Genomic DNA, 18,853 nt, shown 5'->3' on the forward strand with positions numbered 1-18,853 from the left:
CTCAACAAAAACAAATATTTCAATTAATCTTACTTGATTCTGTCCGTTCCAGCAGTTTAGTTTCCAAACAAACTCATTAAAGTTACTAGATTGGATTTGTCTAAATTGTGTATTTTTAAACCTAGGCTGAAAAGGCCAGGATACAATTCCAGAGAATTCTCCCATGACTTTCTTTCAATCAACAATCCAAGAATTGCTTCCAGCTGTCATGAACTGTAAGCAGGACCAATTTGATTAGAGACAGTTGGCATAGTGCTTATGCCCACTATTGAACCTTAGCATACCAGTGGGGAAGAGGAGGGGCAAGGACAGTGCAAAAGAAAAAAAACAAAATAATGCAGGAAGGGAGACTGTAGATGTTGGAAATCAGAAACAAAAACAGAAATTACTAGAAAGTCTCAGGAGGTCCAGCAGCATCTGTGGACAGAAATCAGAGTAAACGTTAGGGGCAGTTAGAATTTAATTAGAAGCAACCTCCTCTAGCCTTGCGATACTGAAGCAATCATAAAATACCCATCTGGAACGATCTCGCAGAGCAGGTACTGTACTGTGTACATATTGCTTAGTGATACTTCCTCCATCTGCCCTATGACAATTCCGTTTTGGCACCTATGTTGAACAGTCACAAACAGTTCCAACGCATAAAATGATACTCAAAAATTAAACAAAGGAATTTCAGCATGTTACTAGTTAACTATGTCTTGCTTACCTCTTCATCAAATGGCCACATTATTTTGCTTCTGTTCAAAATGTCCCCCTCAAATGAAGAAAGCACAGTTAAATCAAGTTCCAAGTATTTAAGCAGCACAGCAAGATCATAAAGCCCCTTTGGGGAAAAATAGTACTTGGTGTATGTATCTCTCTGTGTGAGAGATTTACTAGGCTGATAACAGAATCAAAAGAGTGTAACTACCAGGAAAATCTAATAAGCTCAGACTTTTTCTCCTCTAATAGGAGGAGACAGAAATGTGACCTTATAGATATTTTGAAAATTGGGAAAAGTTCAGTAAATAAGTTGTAAAGATGTTTGTCACTTGTTCCAAAGTATCAGCCCCTAAGATAGCCTTCTGATAAAATTCATTGTTCAATAAACCATTGACCTCATTTCTCTACTTTGAAGGCTTTGAAATGATGAAATTCCACTTTCAGCTTGATTAACGATTGGATGCAAATTGTCCTGAAATCTTAGTAGCATTCTGAATAGATTTTACGGGTTATTTACTTATTTACTTACTCAAACTTATTTACAATCTTAAATGCTTCCATGAGCTAGTGCCAACAGGCAACATGTTAGGACATAATTGATCATTTTCTTGCTTTAAAAATTATTCTTGTTATATTAATACAATGAAAAATGAGTTCGCTAAAAAGGTTGAAAATACCATAAGTAGCCAGATTTAAAATAATAGAAAACCAAAATGAACTCAGCAGGTCTGGCAGCATCTGTGGAGAGAAATCAGAGTTAACATTAAGTGCAGTCAGAATTTAAATAGGAGCTGCCTCCTCTCGCCTTGCGATACTGAAACAATTATAAAATATCCGATCTGGAATGATCCTGCAGAATAGTTCCTGTATACAATGGGGTTACTGAGATGCCAAATACGTAATAACAATAACAATCAGTATGAAAATGTTGCAGAATAATTACACTGAAAGAAACTCATTTTCCTGGATTTTATGCTGGTTTGTGTTCACACTGGATTGGATTTCTTTCAGCTGGTGCCCTGGACCGAACAGCATTTCAGTTTCACTGCCACCTAGTGGCAGTCCCTCTGCCTAAATCATCAGGAACAGAAGAAACTAACTGCAGAGAAACATAGAAAAGAGGAGCAGAAGACGACAACTTGGCCTGTTTCTGATTTTCCTCTATAACCATTGTTCCAAATGCTATATCCAACCCCTTCTTGAAATCAGACAATGTTTGGCTTCCGCTACTGTCTTTGGTAGAGAATTTCACGGACTCAACACTCTCTAAATGAAGAAATTTCTCATCCATCCTACATTAATTAGTCTGTATCCTCAGACTGTGACCCGTTTCTAGACTCCCCTAACTTCTTTCTGTGTCTACCTTATCTAGTCCTGTTAGAATTTTAAAGACTTTAATAACATAATTCTAACTAATTCAACTCCTCTTCAAACATCAGTCCTACCATCCCAGGAATCAGTCTGGTAAACCTTTGCTATACTTCCTTGAAAGTAGGAACATCCTTCCTTAGGAAAGGAGACCAGAACTGCATACAGTTAAAAATCACACTACACCAGGTTTTAGTCCAACAGGTTTATTTGGAAGCTTTCAGAGTGCTGCTCCTTCATCAGCTGACACCCCGTCAAGGCATAAGTCAGGAGTGTGATGGAATACTCCCCACTTGCATGGATGGGTGCAGCTCTAACAACACTCAAGAAGCTTGACACATTCCAGGACAAAAGCAACCCAGTTGATTGGCACCACATCTACAAACATTCAATCCTTCCACCACTGGTGCTCAGTAGCAGCAGTGTGTACTATCTACAAGATGCACTGCAGAAATTCACCAAAGATCCTTCGACAGCACCTTCCAAACCCACAACCACTTGCATCTAGACGGACAAGGGCAGCAGGTACTTGGGAACACCACCACTTGCAAGTTCCCCTCCAAGCCACTCACCATCCTGACTTAGAAATATACTGCCATTTATTCACAGCCGTTGTGTCAAAATCCTAGAATTCCCTCCCTATTGGCATTGTGGGTCAACCCACAGCAAGTGGACTGCAACAATTCCAAAGGCAGCTCACCACCACTTTTTCAAGGGCAACTAGAGATGGACTATCAATGCTGGCCAGCCAGTGATGCCAAGTCCCACAAATGAATTAAAAAAAGGTAGTGTACCTGATGAAGAAACAGCACTCCAAAAGCTAATGCTTCCAAATAAACCTGTTGGACCTATAACAGGTTGTGTGGTTTTTAACTTTGTCCACCCCAATCCAACACCGCCTCCTCCACATCAGAACTGCAAACAATATTCCAGATATGACCTCACCAAGACTCTGTAAAAGGTAAAGTCACCATAGTTTTACCAGACCTTAGTTTTGCTCTCTCATTAGAGAGAGTGACAACATGGTGGTTTAAACTGAGGTGAGAGGAGAGGTTGAGAAAGAGAGTCCTAATTTGCCCATCCAGGAATTGAATACACTCTGTAGCCATCACTCTGCAATGCATACCTGCCTCCATCCAACCGAGTTGACCAACCAAGAATCAGTATAACTGCAGCAAGACATCCCTGTTCCTGTACTCAAATCTACGCCCTACGAAGGCCAACTTATTCACCGCCTGCTTAATCTGCATGCTTACTTACACTAACTGGTGTATGAGGAAATATAGGTCTCTTGCACATTTCTCTCTCTCAATTTGTTTGGAGAATAATCTACCTTCCTGATTTTGTTACCAAATGGATAATCCCACCTTTATCCACATTGGCCTGCCATGCATTTGCCTATTCACTCAATTTGTCCAAATCACACTGAAGCATGTCTACCTTTGCCTCAACTCAACCTCCCATCCAGTTTTTGTGTCATCTGCAAACTTAGAGCTATTACATGTAGTTCCTCACCTAAATCATTAATATATACTGTGAATAGCTGGGGTTCTAGTACCAATCCATGCAGTACCCCAATCATTACTACCTGCCATTTGGAAAAAAATCAGTTTATTTTTCCTGTCAAAACAATTTTCACATTGTTTCCTATCTGCCAACACTATCCCAATCCCACACACTTTAATTTTAAACATTAATTGGTTATGTGGGCTTTTGTCAAAAGATTTCTGAAAATCCAAATGAACCTGCTTCCTACTCAACAACTCTACTTGTTACAGCCTTGAAGAATTCCAGTAAATTTGCCAAGCATGATTTCCATTTTGGAAATCCATTACTTACTCTGTTTGATCCTGCTACTGTTTTCCAAGTGCTCTGTTTTTGCATCTTTTATAACAAATTCTCACATTTTTCTCACTCCTGACATCAGGCTGACTGGTCTAGAATTCTTGAATAACCACCTATAAATCTGTCATTTTTAGGGCCATATCCTTAACTATTCTGGATGTAGATCATCAAGCCCTGGAGTTTACCAGCCTTCAATCCCAGCTATTTTGTCAACACCATTTCCCAAGCAATACTGATTTCCTTCAGTTCTTCCCTCTCACTAAACCCTTTGTTTCTCAAGATGTCTGTCATGCTTTTTGTGTCCTACTCTGGGACACAGAACCAAAACATGTCTGTAGATGGTCAGCAATTTCTTTGTTCCACAATATAAATTCCCATTTCTGACTGTATTTGTCTTCACTAATCTTCTTCTCTTCAAATGCCTGAAATGACACTTACCATCAGTTTATATGCTCCCTGCAAGCTTACTCTTGAAGTCTATTTTCCCCCTTTCTTAAATCAAACTCTTTGTCCTCCTTTTCTCAGTTCTAAACTGCTCCCATTTTCCTGTCTGTTGTTTTATCTGGCCGATTTGTATGCCTATTACTTGGTTCTAATACTATCTCTAATTTCCCCTTTAAGTCATGGTTTGGTCATCTTTTCCATTTTAATTTTGAGTCTGACAGGAACAAACAATTGTTGCAGTTAACCCGTTGCTCTTTGAATATTTGTAATTGTCATTCCACTGTAATCCCTTTAAGTAACATTCCCCAATCTATCATAGGACATAAATCTTAATTCTGAGAATTAGTTTCTGCCATTAACTATAACACTCTCCATTTTGAAGAAGAATTCTATCATATTATGGTCATTCAACCCCAAGGGGCCTTGCACAACCATTTTTCTGTTCACGCACGGGACTTAGGGGTCACTGGCTGGTCAGCATTTATTGCACATCCTTAGTGGTCCTTGAGGAGGTGGTGATGAGTTGCCTTCTTGAACTGCTGCAGTCCACACACTGTAGATTGACCTACAATGATGTTAGGGACAAATCTAGAATTTTGATGCAATGACAGTTAAGGAATGATATCGTTCCAGGTCAGAATTGAGTGTAGCTTGGAGAGCAACATTCAGGTGGTAATATTCCCATGTATTTGCTGCCCATTTCCATCCAGACAGAAGTGGTCATAGATTTAGAAGATGCTATATTAGGCTCATTAATGAATTTCTACAGTGCTTGTAGATAGTACACACTCTGCTACTATCGGCGGTGCAGAGAGTAGATGCTTTTGGATGTGGTGCCAACCAAGCAGGCTGTTTTGTCCTGTTGTGTAAAGCTTAGAGTGTTGTTGGAGCTGCACCCATCCAAGTGGAGAGCCTTCCATCACACTCCTGACTCGTGCCTTGTAGATGGGGCTTTGGGAAATCAGGTGGTGATGTGCATACTGCTGTATTCCTAGACTCTGACCTACTGTTATAACCACTGTTTATGTGGCAGTTGAGATTCTGGTCAATGGTAATCCCAATAATATTGATAGTGGCAATTCAGTGGTGTTTAGTCTCTTCTTTGAGATGGCCATTGTCTGGCATTTGGGTGGTATGAATACTTCTGCCCACTTGTCAGCCCAAACCTGGCTATTGTCCAGACCTTGTTGCATTTGGATATGGACTACTTCATTACTTGAGAAGTTATGAACAGTATTGAACATTGTACAATCATTGGCAAACATCCACAATTCTGACCTTATGATGAAGGGAAGGCCATTGATTAACCAGCTAATGATTGGACCTAGGATACTACCCTAAGGAGCTCCTGCAGAGGTGTCCTGGAGATGAAATGACTGAATGACTAACCTCCAAGAATCACCACCATCTTCTTATGTGTCAGGTGTGACTCCAACCACTGGAGTTTTCCCACTGATACCCATTGATTCCAGTTTTGCTCAGGCTTCTTGACGTCACACTCAGTTGAATGCAGCCTTGATGTCAAGGGTTGTCACTTTCACCTCACCTCTGGAATTCAACTCTTTTGTCCATATTTGAACCAAGCCTGAAACGTGTACTCTTGTGTACACAACATACCTGGGCAATTGTCCACATTGTTGGGTAGATGCCAGTGTTGTAACTGCCCTGAAACTTGGACAACGGAGTAGCAAGTTCTGGAGCAGAAGTCTTCAGTACTATTTCTGGAATATTGTCAGGACCCATAGTCTTATCAGTATTCAGCGCCTCCACGAGTTTCTTGATTTCACATAGAGTAAATCAAATTGGCTGAAGACGGGTATCCATGATGCTAAGGACCACTGGAGGAGGCCAAAAAGGACCATCCACTTGGTATTTCTGGCTGGAGATTATTGTAAATACCCTGTACTTCAGCCTTATCTGTTGCAATGATGTGTTGGGTGCTTCAATCATTGTATGGAAATATTTGTGGAGCGTCCTCCTCCAGTGAGTTGTTTAATTATCCACCATCATTCACGACTGGATATGGCAGGGCTGCAAAGCTTAGATCGGGTTGTAGGATCACTTAGCTTTGTCTATTATTTGTTGCTTATGCTGTTTGGTATGCAAGTAGTCTTGTTGGTAGTTTCACCAGGTTGACACTTCATTTATTGGTGTGCCTGGTACGGCTTCTGGCATGCCCTCCTGCACTCTCCATTGAACCAGGGTTGATCCCCTAGCTTGATGGTAATGGTTGAGTGGAGAATAATGCCAAGCTGCGATTGTACTCAAGTACAAATCTGTTGTTGTTGATGGCCTAGTGCTTCATGTATGCCCAGTTTTGAGTTGCTCGATCTGTTTGAAAGCAGTCCCATTTAGCAGTGCCAAATAACATGTGCGGTGGTCACTCTTACCAAAACTGTCAAGAACAGATGCATCTGCAGACAGTACATTGGTAAAAATGAGGTCAAACATGTTTTTCCCTCTTGTTGGTTCCCTTACTACTGGCCACAGACCCAGTCTCACAGTTATATCCTTTAGGACGTGAACAGCTCAATCAGCAGTGTTGCTGCCAAGGCATTCTTGGTGGTTGACATTGAAATCTCCCACCCAGAGTACAATCTGTGCCCTTGACATTCTCAGTGCTTCCTCCAAATGTTATTCAACATGGAAGAGTACTGATTCATCAGTTGAGGGAGGATAGTATGTCGTAATCAGCTAGAGGCTTCCTCACCCATGTTTAATTTTTTAAGACTTAATGGAATCCAGAATCAATGTCGAGGACTCCCAACTGTATTCTGCTACACTGCCACCTCTGTTAGATCTGTCCTGGGTGATGGGACAAACAATTTCCAGGGAAGCTGATGGTGGCATCTGGGTTATAGTGTTAGAATTATTACAGACAATAGCAGGCTGTTGCTTGGTAAAGCTGAGAGACAGCTTTCTCCAACTCTGGCACTAACCCTTCGATATTAATGTCAACAGAGCTGTTTCCGTCGTTGCTTTTTCCACTTGATGCCAGATGGTCTGTGCAGTTTCATTTCTTGGTTGGGCCTTCGAAGTGATTGATACAACTGAATGGACAGCTAGATTATTTAAGAGTTAGTTCAGCTCTGGGTCTGGAGTCACATTTAGATCAGACAAGATGAGGACAGCAGTTTCCTTCCCTGAAGGATATTAGTGAACCAGATAGGTTTTCCTGACAATCGAAAATGGTTTCACAAGAACCTGTGAATGATCAATTTCAGATACTGTCAATGAATTGGAATTCCACCATCTGCCATGGCACGATTCAAACTTGGGTCCCCAGATCATTTGATATGTTTCTGGATTGTCTAGTGATAAATACTGTGACAGCATCATCTCCTCTAGACTGCTTATTATTCCTTTCGCATTACACAACACCCAGTCTATGAAGACTGTTCTTCAGTTAATTCCTCAAAATATTGGTCCTGAAAAGCTTCTCATATACAATCCAGGATTTCATACTTTACAGTATCGTTACAAATTTGATTTGCCAATCTAGATGCAGATTAAAGGCACCCATTAGTAAAGATGCTCCTTTATTGCATGCATTTCTAATTCTTTTAATGCACCCCTACAGATTTGCGTCAGGAATGGGGTCTATATACATTCTCCATTAATGTTTTTGCCCCTTGGCATTCCACAGCTCTACCCATACAGATTCCATATTGCTGGAGCCAATAGCCCTACTCACCACTGCAGTAAGTTCCTCTTTTAACCAGCAATGCAATTTCACCACTGTTTCATTTCAGCTTGTCATTCCTAAATAGTGATTACGCATGGATGTTCAGTTCCATCCCTAATCACTCTTCAACTGTAGCTCTATAATCCCAACAGTATCATACCTGATTTCAACTTTATGATTAATTCATCCACTTCATTGCAAATGTTCCACACATGAAAATACAGCCTTCAGCTCATTTTTTTTGACATTATTTGTCCTGTTCGCACTTTTTGCACGATAGCCCCGTTTTGATCCTGGCCTTTGATTTCTTGAACTTTTCTTATTGTTTGTTCTTGTACTTTATCCCCATACTTTGACTCCTTGCATAGGTTCTCATCCTCTGCAATTTGAACTTAAAGCCTTCCAATCACTCCACCAGGGCATCAGTCTCCACCTTGCATAGTTGTAACCCATCCAGATGGTATGATTCCCAACGCCCCAGAACCAAATTCAGTGCCCCAGGAATTTGAAACCTGCCGCCTTGCATCATCTCTTCAGTCACGTATTCATTCAATAGATGCTGCTGTTTCTACACTGACTAGCACATAGAACTGGCAACAATCCAGAGATCACTTCCTAACTCGCTATATTCTCCATTTAGGACCTCATCTTAATTTTTAAACATTAATGTCATCTTTACCAATGTGTACCATGACCATTGATTATTTTACCCTCTCCTTCCAGCATGTCCTGTAGCTACCAAGACATATTTGACCCTAGTATAGAACATCGAACAGCACAGCACAGCACAGAACAGGCCCTTTGGCCCACGATGTTGTGCTGAGGATTAATCCTAATGTAAAAAATAACCCACGCACCCCTCAATTCACTGCTATCCATGTGCATGTCCAGCAGTCGCTTAAATGTCCCTAATGACTCTGCTTCCACCACCACCACTGGCAACGCATTTCATATATTCACAACTCTCTGCATAAAGAACCTTCCTCCAACGATCCCTCTATACCTTTCTCCTAATATCTTAAAACTATGACCTCGCATGCCAGTCAATCTTGCCCTGGGGAAACGTCTCTGGCTGTTCACTCTATCCATAGCCTCTAATCACCTTGTATATCTCGATCAGGTCACCTCTCTTCCTCCTCCGTTCCAGAGAGAAAAGTCCGAGCTTAGTCAACCTCTCTTCATAAGGCAAGCCTTCCAGTCCAGGCAGCATCCTGGTAAACCTTCGTTGCACTCCCTCCAAAGCCTCTATCTTTCCTACAGTAGGGTGACCAGAACTGGACAGGGACTTGCATAGCTGTAGCGAAACCTCACGGCTCTTTAACTTGATCCCCCTGTTAATGAAAGCCAAAATACCCCCTACCACAGACACACACACACAAAAGTTTGTGGGGTGAATTTGCAGAGTTACATTGTACTTTGCTCAAAAACTGCATGAATCCACGTTAAGACTCTGCTAACTCATTTTTTAGATTAGAATCAGTCTAAACATTATGGCACAGACAACAGCATAGAGGGCAAACACCTTCAACACAATACCTGGACTGACACCAATTGTTAAAGTTAACCTAAGAACGTAACTTTTTAAAAAATGCTTTGTGATTTACATATGAAAGAAGTGAAACTAACATGGTCATTCTACTTAACAAACAATAAACGTATTTTTCAATGTCTAATTTCAGTTACATCACACTGTAAACTTTTGCTATAAATTGTGTTACAATTGTGTACTCCACAACCACTTGAAGGAGCAGTGCTCAGAAAGCTAGTGCTTCCAATTAAACCTGTTGGACTATAACCTGGTGTTGTGTGTTTTTTAAACTTTAAAAGATGGATCACAACTGCATTGGTGAAATCTCAGATTGTGGGAATCTACCAAGGGAAGTCAGCAGAAACCAAAGCAAGTAGCTTTGGATTATTCAAGTATTTTGTCAGGTCAGTCAAAAAAAGTAGCTTATAGTCTATTTTTACACAGAAACACAATGTTTATACTCCATAAAAGCCTTCTTCATCAAACCCCATTGTATTTGCTTCATCATTTATCTAGTTTGTTTTGCATTTTAACCACCATTCAGTAGCACAACCACAGGGTAAAATAACCACTTCTGATTTTTCAATTTGATTCATAACTACATTTATCACCCATAGATCTGGTCCTTTTTGCAAATGGAAACCATTCACCATTTTTACTTTATTAAACCCTTCTATATTTTTCTTGAAGAATATGATCATGTTCAATACTTCCTCAGATATAAACTCTGGGAATGCGCAATAAATTCTGGTTTGCCAGTTGCCTATACCCTATCAGCAAAATCATTTACCATGATCTGTGACTGACTGCAGCTGTACACACAGGCAATAAATGCTATCCCAGCCAGCAAAACCTACATGCCATAAAAGTGAAAATAAAAAAAAACCGTATAATAGTATTTCAGGACTGTTTTCCCAACAGCTATCCCAAGGTTAACATCATGATACTACTCTATGCTAAATGAAAAAAAAAATCTGAAATTCAAAGATTTGTCAAAAGGATGGTATTTACCACAGAACAAAATTTACTATGAAGCATTTTGGGTCCAACAGTGGTCTGCAAGGACAGCAACACGTTTGGCAGTGTTTGATTCCTGTTGCTTCCAGTTACCTATCCTCACCAAGTGAGATTCAAATCAGTGACATTAATAGCTCAACTAGAAACATGATAAGTCAAGGTGGTTGAGCAGGTTTTTATATACGTTGACATCGCAAATACATCTGGAATTAAACAAATGTCAGACAGTATTCAGTCTAAAAACATCTGAACACTATTTAGGTCATTGACAGTGTTAGAATTAGATTCCACTGGCATAAAATCAAAGCAATGCAGGAGCTGCTCTCCAGTCTTACTGTCTGCAGTCACAGCTCAAACCCTACGTTTCGAATTCAGAATTTGCACAAATCATCAAATGTTGTCCACTGATGACAAAGGTTTTTTAACGTTCTGTATCCTTAAAAATCTTCATTTAAGCTTCTTCATAATAGCTGGATGGTAATTACACTTATCAGTAGTACTGAAAGAGCAGGAAATGACTGGTTAACACAGCAGAAGAAATACTCAATATTACCTTACTCGTGAGAAACCTTACGAGCACATGCATTAATCCCCACTTTTATTGCATGTAAAATGCTGGATGGCATGTCAAACTCTTAACTTCTGCCTCACTAATGAAACCAGTATAATCAACTTGATGTCACTAATCAAAAATTAAATATTAATATACAGTGAGAGAGAAACCTTTGGTCATACACTAGTGTCTTTTTGGTGGTGCTAGGGCTGTGGAGTTTGGAACAGCATAGTGACACATGGTATTTGCAATGACTAATGAATTCAATGAAAATTTATTCAGTCAAAAGATGACACAGTGAGGCTTTACTTTATACTGCAAATCATCAGGCAAAACATTTACATTAATTACACTGTTAGCTTGTATACACAGCTATAAAAAAAAAAGTTTAGTGAAAAATTTTCACAGTAGTTCCCAGTGTAGTCTGATAGTTCACTTAAAAATGCTGCAGGATAATCTGCCCATACACATGGTCAAACATAATTCTGTACAAAAACTAATTTATAAACCCTCAATATTACAGAAAACAAAATCTCCAAAGTTGCAGAGGACTCAGCGCAGAATAGCAATGTCCGAGTGAATATTTACAAAGCTTCTATTTATTACAGGATCAGATCAAATGCTCCAGCCACTGTCTAATCAGTTTCTGCTGTTCGTAAGATGACAGATGATCGAACCTTCTGGTCACTGTCCTTGTCCTTTTCTTTGTCCTTGCTTTTTTTAGACTTTTTCTTTTTGTGTTTGTGTTTCTGTGTTTTGTCAAGTTCAGAATCAATGTCCAAATGTTTCTTGTGCTTTTTATGCTTCTTGTGTTTTTTGTGTTTCTTTTTCTCTTTTTTCTTCTTTTTCTTTTTGCTATCTTGAGTGTCCCCTGAACTGACACTGCTACTGCGGCTCCGAGTCTGGCTCTCACTTGGGCTGGGACTCCGACAACAAGTCGGGCTCAGGCTGTTTTGGGTGAGACTTTTAGTGCTGTTATTTCTGGAACCTATGGATGTCCCCTTGATCTCTCTTGTTTGGTGCATAATCTCTTTTGCTTCCCTTCCCTCTCTCGGTGTATGCTCCTCTTCAATTTCACTTTCACTCTCATTGTAGTCAGGTTCAAAGGCTGCCTCATCAGTTTCTCTGGCCAGATCCAGAGAGTGGCGAGAATGTCGGACAGAGCGGCTAACTGGTCCAGGGGGCTTGTTGCGGCTGTGATCCTTGTCACTTCGGCCAGAATGCTCTTGCTCATTCTTTTCTGCTGATATTTCAGTCCGGTGAGATACCATTTTCCCAGAGACTTGCCTCTCCTTACTGGTCTTGATTTCCAACATATATTTCTCCTTCTCTCGGCTGGAAAGGGTTGATGATTTTGGTTCTTCAGCGGCACTTTTAGATTCAGAACTACTTCTGTGGTCTGTATGGAGTCTCCTTTCCTTCCCAGGACTGTGGTCATTTTTTTTGGGCTCTGTACTACTTTTCCTGGTGTCTATCTGTTGCTCCTTGCCTTTTAAGCTTGGTGCCAGTTCTTCACATTTACTGGGAGAATCTCGCTTCTTAATATCTCGAGTTCGCTCCTCTCTGCGTTTGGAAACAGAGATCTGCCTGTCGACATTTTCCACCTTTCCATCAACAGAAGGACCAGAGTCTTTGTTTGATGCTCCTCTATTGCCTGGATCTAATTTTTCAACTAACCGGTCTTTTGAAGATTGAGGGAGATTATTGGCAACTGTTGACTCTATATCCCGCTCTGTAACTGTTGGCTTGTCAGGCTGAATTAGAGCTTTCTTCTTGTCTGGAGTCTCTTTGTCTGACCCATGCTCTTTATCTTTGGTCTTCAAACCTTTCTCATTTAAATTTTTTGCCGCTGTTTTGGGCTCCTGTTGAGTCTCATCCAGATTTGGCTCTTTAACAGTTTTTTGGAATCTGTCAGATGGAACCTCTTTATCGGTTTGCTTTGCTGGGTTGAAAGACTTCACAGTGGCACTTAGTCCACAGCCAGCAGCTTTCCCAACATTTAATGCAGCAGCTGTTTTTCCTTCATCTTCATCAGTCTCGTAATCCTCCTTTTCCCACTTGGAACGAGGAACTTGGACAATAACAATCTCATCTTCAGCTGGGGGTCTAGTATCACTGTTGTACTCTTCCATTGTCTTGATCACGGTTTTCTTTGTGTCCAATTTCTCTTCAGCTTTCCTAATGGGGCTGCCTCCAGCAGAGCTGGTACTGGGGATGGAAAGATAACAGCTCAATTACATCATCTTGACTGCCAGCTTTCCCTCCACCACTTCAGTAGCTACAATTCCTAATTATGGTCACCTTGGAAAGGCTCATCTAATGCAACACAGAAACAGCATGCAATCAAGCACTAACCTGAAATAGCACGTGCTGCACACCCACAACTTACCCCACCTCCATCTCAGCTGTTGTAGGAATGCACTTCCCTACAAGGAGGAAGCCAGAGCGAGAGTCAACAGGTGATCGCACGTAGCTACCCTAAACCCCCAGGTAAAACTGGTGCATACTGAAATTGTGAAGGGTTGCTGCAATAGGGAGCAATTGGAGGCAAGGTGATCTTGTCTGCAGGAGTGGATGATAAAAGGGCACAGCAGTTGAGGTGTACTTGATTTTTCAGGTGCACATGCTGGTTTATAGCTGCTATAGTTCAACCAAACATCTGCATACGGGGCCAGGATGCAATTTCCTCTCTGCTCCCACCAGTGGAATCACAATTTTAATAATATGCTCAACATTCAGCTCTCTTTTGTTGAAGAAAAACAGGAAGTCAAAGATTTTGAAAATCACTCATGTGGGTTTGGTTACCAAAGTTATTTAGAATCATGAATGCAAACCTTTGGCTGTGGTAACTGAACCATACCACACAAACACAAACTGGGCTGTTTAATATCACTGGGAGAAAGACAGGACTGCAGATCAGAATTGAAAAGTGTGGTGCTGGAAAAGCACAGGTCAGGCAGCTTCACAGGAGTAGGAGTCGATGTTTCAGGCATAAGCCATTCATCAGGAACGTTTGGTGGTGGTGGGGGGATTGTGGTGCTGGTCCTGAGAGTTAAAGAGGAGGTAAGTGGGGCTGGGGGTGGGTAGCTTGGAAGGCAAAAGGTATGTGCAGCAGGTGGCGGGAAGGAAGATGGACAGATAGGACACTTCAAGAGGGCGGTGCTGAATTAGAGGACTGGATCTGGGATGAGGTGGAGGGAAGGGAGATGAGGAAACTGGTGAAGTCGACATTGATACTGTGTGGTTGGAGGTTCCCAAGGTGGAAGATGAAGTGTTCTTCCTCCAGGCATCAACTGGCTAGGATTTGGCAGTGGAGATGACCCAGGACTTGAATGTCCTTGGCGGAGTGAGAGGTAGAATTGAAGTGGTTGGCTACAGATCGGTGGAGTTGTTTAGTGTGTGCGTGCGCCAGAGATGTTCTCTGAAATGCTCCGTGAGTTGGCATCCTGTCTTCCCAATGTAGAGGGGCCACATCAAGAGCACATACAGGGTGTTTGGATGTGCAGGAAAGTCTCTGCTGGATGTGGAAGATTCCTTTGGGGCCTTGGATAGAGGTGGAGGTGGGGGGTGGAGAAGAGATGTGGGCAGAGGTTTTACACCTCTTGTGGCAGCAAGGGAAGGTGCTGGGAATGGAAAGGAGCATGGACCTAATTAGGGAATTGGGAGAGGGAATGGTCTCTGCGGAATGCTGACAGGGGTGGGGAAGGAAATTTATCTCTGGTGGTGGGGTGTGACTGAATTTGATTAAAATGGTGGAGGATAACGCACTGTATCCGGAGATTAATGGGGTGGAAAGTGAGGACCAGTGGGGTTCTATCCTTGTTGGGGTTGGAGGGGTGGGGTTCAAGGGTGGAGGTTTGGGAAGTGGAGGATATGCACTGGAGGGCATTGTTGACATTGGAAGGGAAAGTGCGGTCCTTGAAGTAGTCGGTCGGTTTGAAGTATTTGCTAGTGTTGAGTCAGTCGCTGGAAATGCAGACTGAGATGGAGGTGTCCGAGATGGTCCAGGTGAACTTGAGGCCAGAGTGGAAGGTGTTCATCAAGTTGATGAACTGTTCAACCCCCTTATGGGAGCACAAATTAGCATCAATGTAGCAGAGGAAAAGGTGGGGAATAGTACCACTGTAACGATGGAACATGGACTTTTCCATGTATCCAAAGAGGCAGGCTTAGCTGGGGCCCATGTGGGTGTCCATAGTTATTCTTTTGGTCTGAAGGAAGTGGGAGGATTCGAAGAAGTTGTTGAGGGTGAAGACCAGTTCAGCTTAAAAACACTTCAAACAAAATATAAAAAAAACAGAACTACAATCCACCCTCCTCCCCACCAAAGAAATCAGACTTTTTAATGTTAATCATTCTAAACATAAAAGATATAATCTGAAATGTTCTAACCTTGTATAATCCACAAGTGTCGAACCAGCCACCTCGCCTCCAGCCACTTTCCTCCTCGTCTTGGTTCTCACTTTCTCAGGTTTGGATTTTGCACCATTAATTTCTGCCAATTCTGTAGACTCTTCTAGTGGAGCTGGGGACTCTCCACTCACAATCTTTTTGCCACTTTCCCGGTTTATTTTGATTTTCCTCACTGATACATTTGGAGGAGTAGTCTTTTCCTTGTCAGCAGGCAAGTCTGTGTGTTTTTCTGTTGATTTCTCACTGCCAGAGTTAAATTTACCTTTCACTGAAGTTTTTGCTCCCTCTGCTGTTTCTACTTTTGAAGATTTAGTCGGAGGTGTTCCAAGTTCTCTCTCGGGCACTTTTTCATCAGTTTTCCTTTTACGTTTATCAGCTTTTACTTCTGCTTTAGTTGGTTTTTCATCAGCTTTAATTATCTTTTTTGATTTTTCCTCTCTATTGACTACTTTATCGTGTTTCTCATGTTTAGTTTCCTCCCTGGGGTAATCCTTTCTTTGTTTTTCCTCTTTTACAATCTTCATCTCTTGGTATTCACGCCCCATTTTAAGTTGCACCTTCCTGGGTAAAAAAAACTTCTCGCTTTTTGGAAGAAGATGGATTTTTGTCCCCTCTGTTTTGGGAGGACATTCCTCTCTTGCTTTCTTTGCAGTGATCTCTGTGTGAGGGGATTTCTCTCGCTCTCTCTCGATAGGCTTTTCCTGAGATACTTTTGCTGTTTTTCCAGAGGATTCCTTCTTTGGTGTGCTGCTCTCTGTTTTCCGTTTCTGTTTCTCACTCTTTGCTTTTAACTTTTCTTTTCTCTCCTTTTCAGATGTGGCTTTGTAAGGAATAGAGTCTCCTTCCATGGGCTCATCTCTCACTGGTGTTGCATCGTCTCTGCTGAGGGGCAGAAACAAAGAGGTCCCTTTCCCTTCATCACCAGGGGTCTCCCCAGTTTTCTTCCCATCCCGAGAAGAATCAGGGTTGGTGAGCATCTCTGTTTCATCTTTTTTTTTCTTCCTGTGTTTTTTATGCTTTGTTCCTTTGGAATCAGGACGAAGGCTTGGTGCTTCTTTTTCTTTTGAATCTCTTGATTCTTTTGTATTGTGACTCTCTCTGTAAGAGTACTTTTCTTGATAATTCCCTGTGCCAGCTATATTACGAATACGAGAGGTCTGTTCAACTGGATATTCATCTCGACGGCCCCGGCTATGCGGTGAACCGTCACGCCTGGCACTTGCAATACCAAAGCGCTCTGGAGAGAAGTGATCCTTATTTGAGGGAGACCGTGGTCGCGGCTGATTACCACCACTGTAGCCCTTATAATATTCGTACCATGCTCTGCATCGCCTTTCCCACTCTCTGTACCGTTCCCTCTCAAAAGAGTCTCTTGGATCACGAGGCCTTTCATAAAGTTCTCTGTAGTCGAATGGAGGTGGTGGTTCTCTGTAGCGATCATAATATTCACGATCGTTTTCACCTTGGGGAGCATTTCGTTTGTAAGGAGAATGTGTTTTGTAATTTGGAGATCGGGTGCGAGAGCGATAACTTCTGTAGGATGGTGACCTGGATCTGGATCGGTGGAACCCACGTGATCTGGATCTGGATCGATAACCTCGACTCTTCCCACTGCCTCTTCGATACGAAGGGGATCTTGAATACGAACGACTTGGTGATCTACTAACTGACCGAGAATAGGATCGTGAGGAATTAGATCGAGACTTGGAATAAGAATAAGAGCTTCCACTGAATGATGATCCACTATATGAACGTGACCTGGACCTGAGTAGGAAATGATCAGAAAAAAAGTATTACTTGTTACAACTCCAAAGTACACAAGCTTTCTCCCATATCTCTGAAGAGAGAACCCACTTAAAATTGTGACTATGTTTGAATAAAAGAAAAGCTGGCTGGGCAGAGCATCAGGGAGTCAGCCTGCTGGAAAGGCAACTTCTGGCCAAATGTTCACTGTTCTGTCTGCTGCTTTCAGATTTCTGCTGTTTAATAAGCAAAATGGTGGCACCTAGGTGGAGCTAATAGATGAAATCCATTCTTCTGCAAGCATGACGAGTGTTACACTTGGTACAGGAAACTTCTAAAGCAAGCTTTAAAAGCTACAGAAAACTAAGTCCTGAAATTCATATCAAACTAAAACAGAAATTATCTGGATTACAGGATTCACTCAGTAATTCCACAATAGGGAACAGTGAAGTGCCAATCACAATACACAAAGACTGGAAAGAGTGTGGATTTTTCAGAAAGGAAACGAGACGCTCTTCATATAACATACAGGCAAGAGAAGATTAAAAAAAGTGAGGAAATATATTTTGGGGGTGGGGGAATCATCAAGTCAAAAAATATTCACCTCAACTTTACATGAATAAAGACCTGATGACTTTAAAAAAACACAGATGCTGGATAGCTGAAACAAGAACAGAAACTGCTGGAGAAACTCAGCATGTCTGGCAGTATCTGTTGTGAGAAACATTCAATGCTTTGGATCCAGTCACCCTTCTTCAGAATTTGATAATTTCTTGATGAACATTCTACAATTATGGCAGATTGCCATTTTACCAGCAAAATAGCCCACATGGTTGTTTGATCAGACAGCCTCTCTAAAGACTAAATAAGCATAACAAACAGGTTAATCTTTATACCTGCTACAGGATTGACAGATCTGTTCATGTTCAATTTTACAATAAGCAAACTTACCTTGAGTAGGAACGCCTGCGTTCCTTTTGAATTTTTCTATACTCCATTAACTCCTTAGCAAAATCATTGGTGAACTCATCAAGCTTGGACTTTTTCTTCTCCCTAAAATATTTGGATTTATCAGTTGGTAGTGGTGATGACGGGGTGGGTGACGGTGGGGGTTGGGGAGGAGAAGGCAGAAGTAAATTTACATAAAACAAAGATTGTAGGCCTCACATGTTTAACACATTTATTACATCTATATAGTTCACTTCTGCATACCTTTTAACATGCTACTAGCAATGAGAATTGCCCACCTTCATACACAACCAGATTTTTGTTCTTTCATAAGCTATACCATTAATAGGAAGGGCACGCATTTCAAAATGAGTTTGGAATATAGCAAGTCTGTCCCTAGTAACTTGCTTTTTGTTTCAAACAGTTAAATAATACCCAATTTACTGAGCTGCAAAAGCCATTCCCTTCTAATTAAAATACAAATACAGGAAATAAACTTGTACAAGACATTTATTTCATTTATTGAAAAGATGAGGTGCATCAAGATTAAAGTATGACGAGACAAAACTGAACCATGCCCTTGCTCAATTCCTCCTTTGATGAC

General features: G+C 41.3%; 1 protein-coding gene across 4 annotated transcripts in view; it reads right to left on the reverse strand.

The window, feature by feature from the left end:
* Positions 1 to 11,389: 11,389 nt before the first annotated feature.
* The window catches only part of rbbp6 (retinoblastoma binding protein 6), a 55,321-nt gene continuing 47,857 nt past the window's right edge, over positions 11,390 to 18,853 (reverse strand). For all 4 annotated transcript variants that reach the window (XM_072559137.1, XM_072559136.1, XM_072559135.1 and 1 more), the window contains 3 exons: positions 18,253 to 18,354; positions 15,538 to 17,322; positions 11,390 to 13,353 (listed from right to left, as the gene is read on the reverse strand). In XM_072559137.1, the coding sequence (XP_072415238.1) occupies positions 11,781 to 13,353; positions 15,538 to 17,322; positions 18,253 to 18,354 (3,460 nt within the window). In that variant the 3' untranslated portion in view covers positions 11,390 to 11,780. The remainder of the gene's footprint in view (positions 13,354 to 15,537; positions 17,323 to 18,252; positions 18,355 to 18,853) is intronic.

Source organism: Chiloscyllium punctatum, chromosome 40 (genome assembly GCF_047496795.1).
Source record: "Chiloscyllium punctatum isolate Juve2018m chromosome 40, sChiPun1.3, whole genome shotgun sequence".
NCBI classification, from domain to species: domain Eukaryota; kingdom Metazoa; phylum Chordata; class Chondrichthyes; order Orectolobiformes; family Hemiscylliidae; genus Chiloscyllium; species Chiloscyllium punctatum.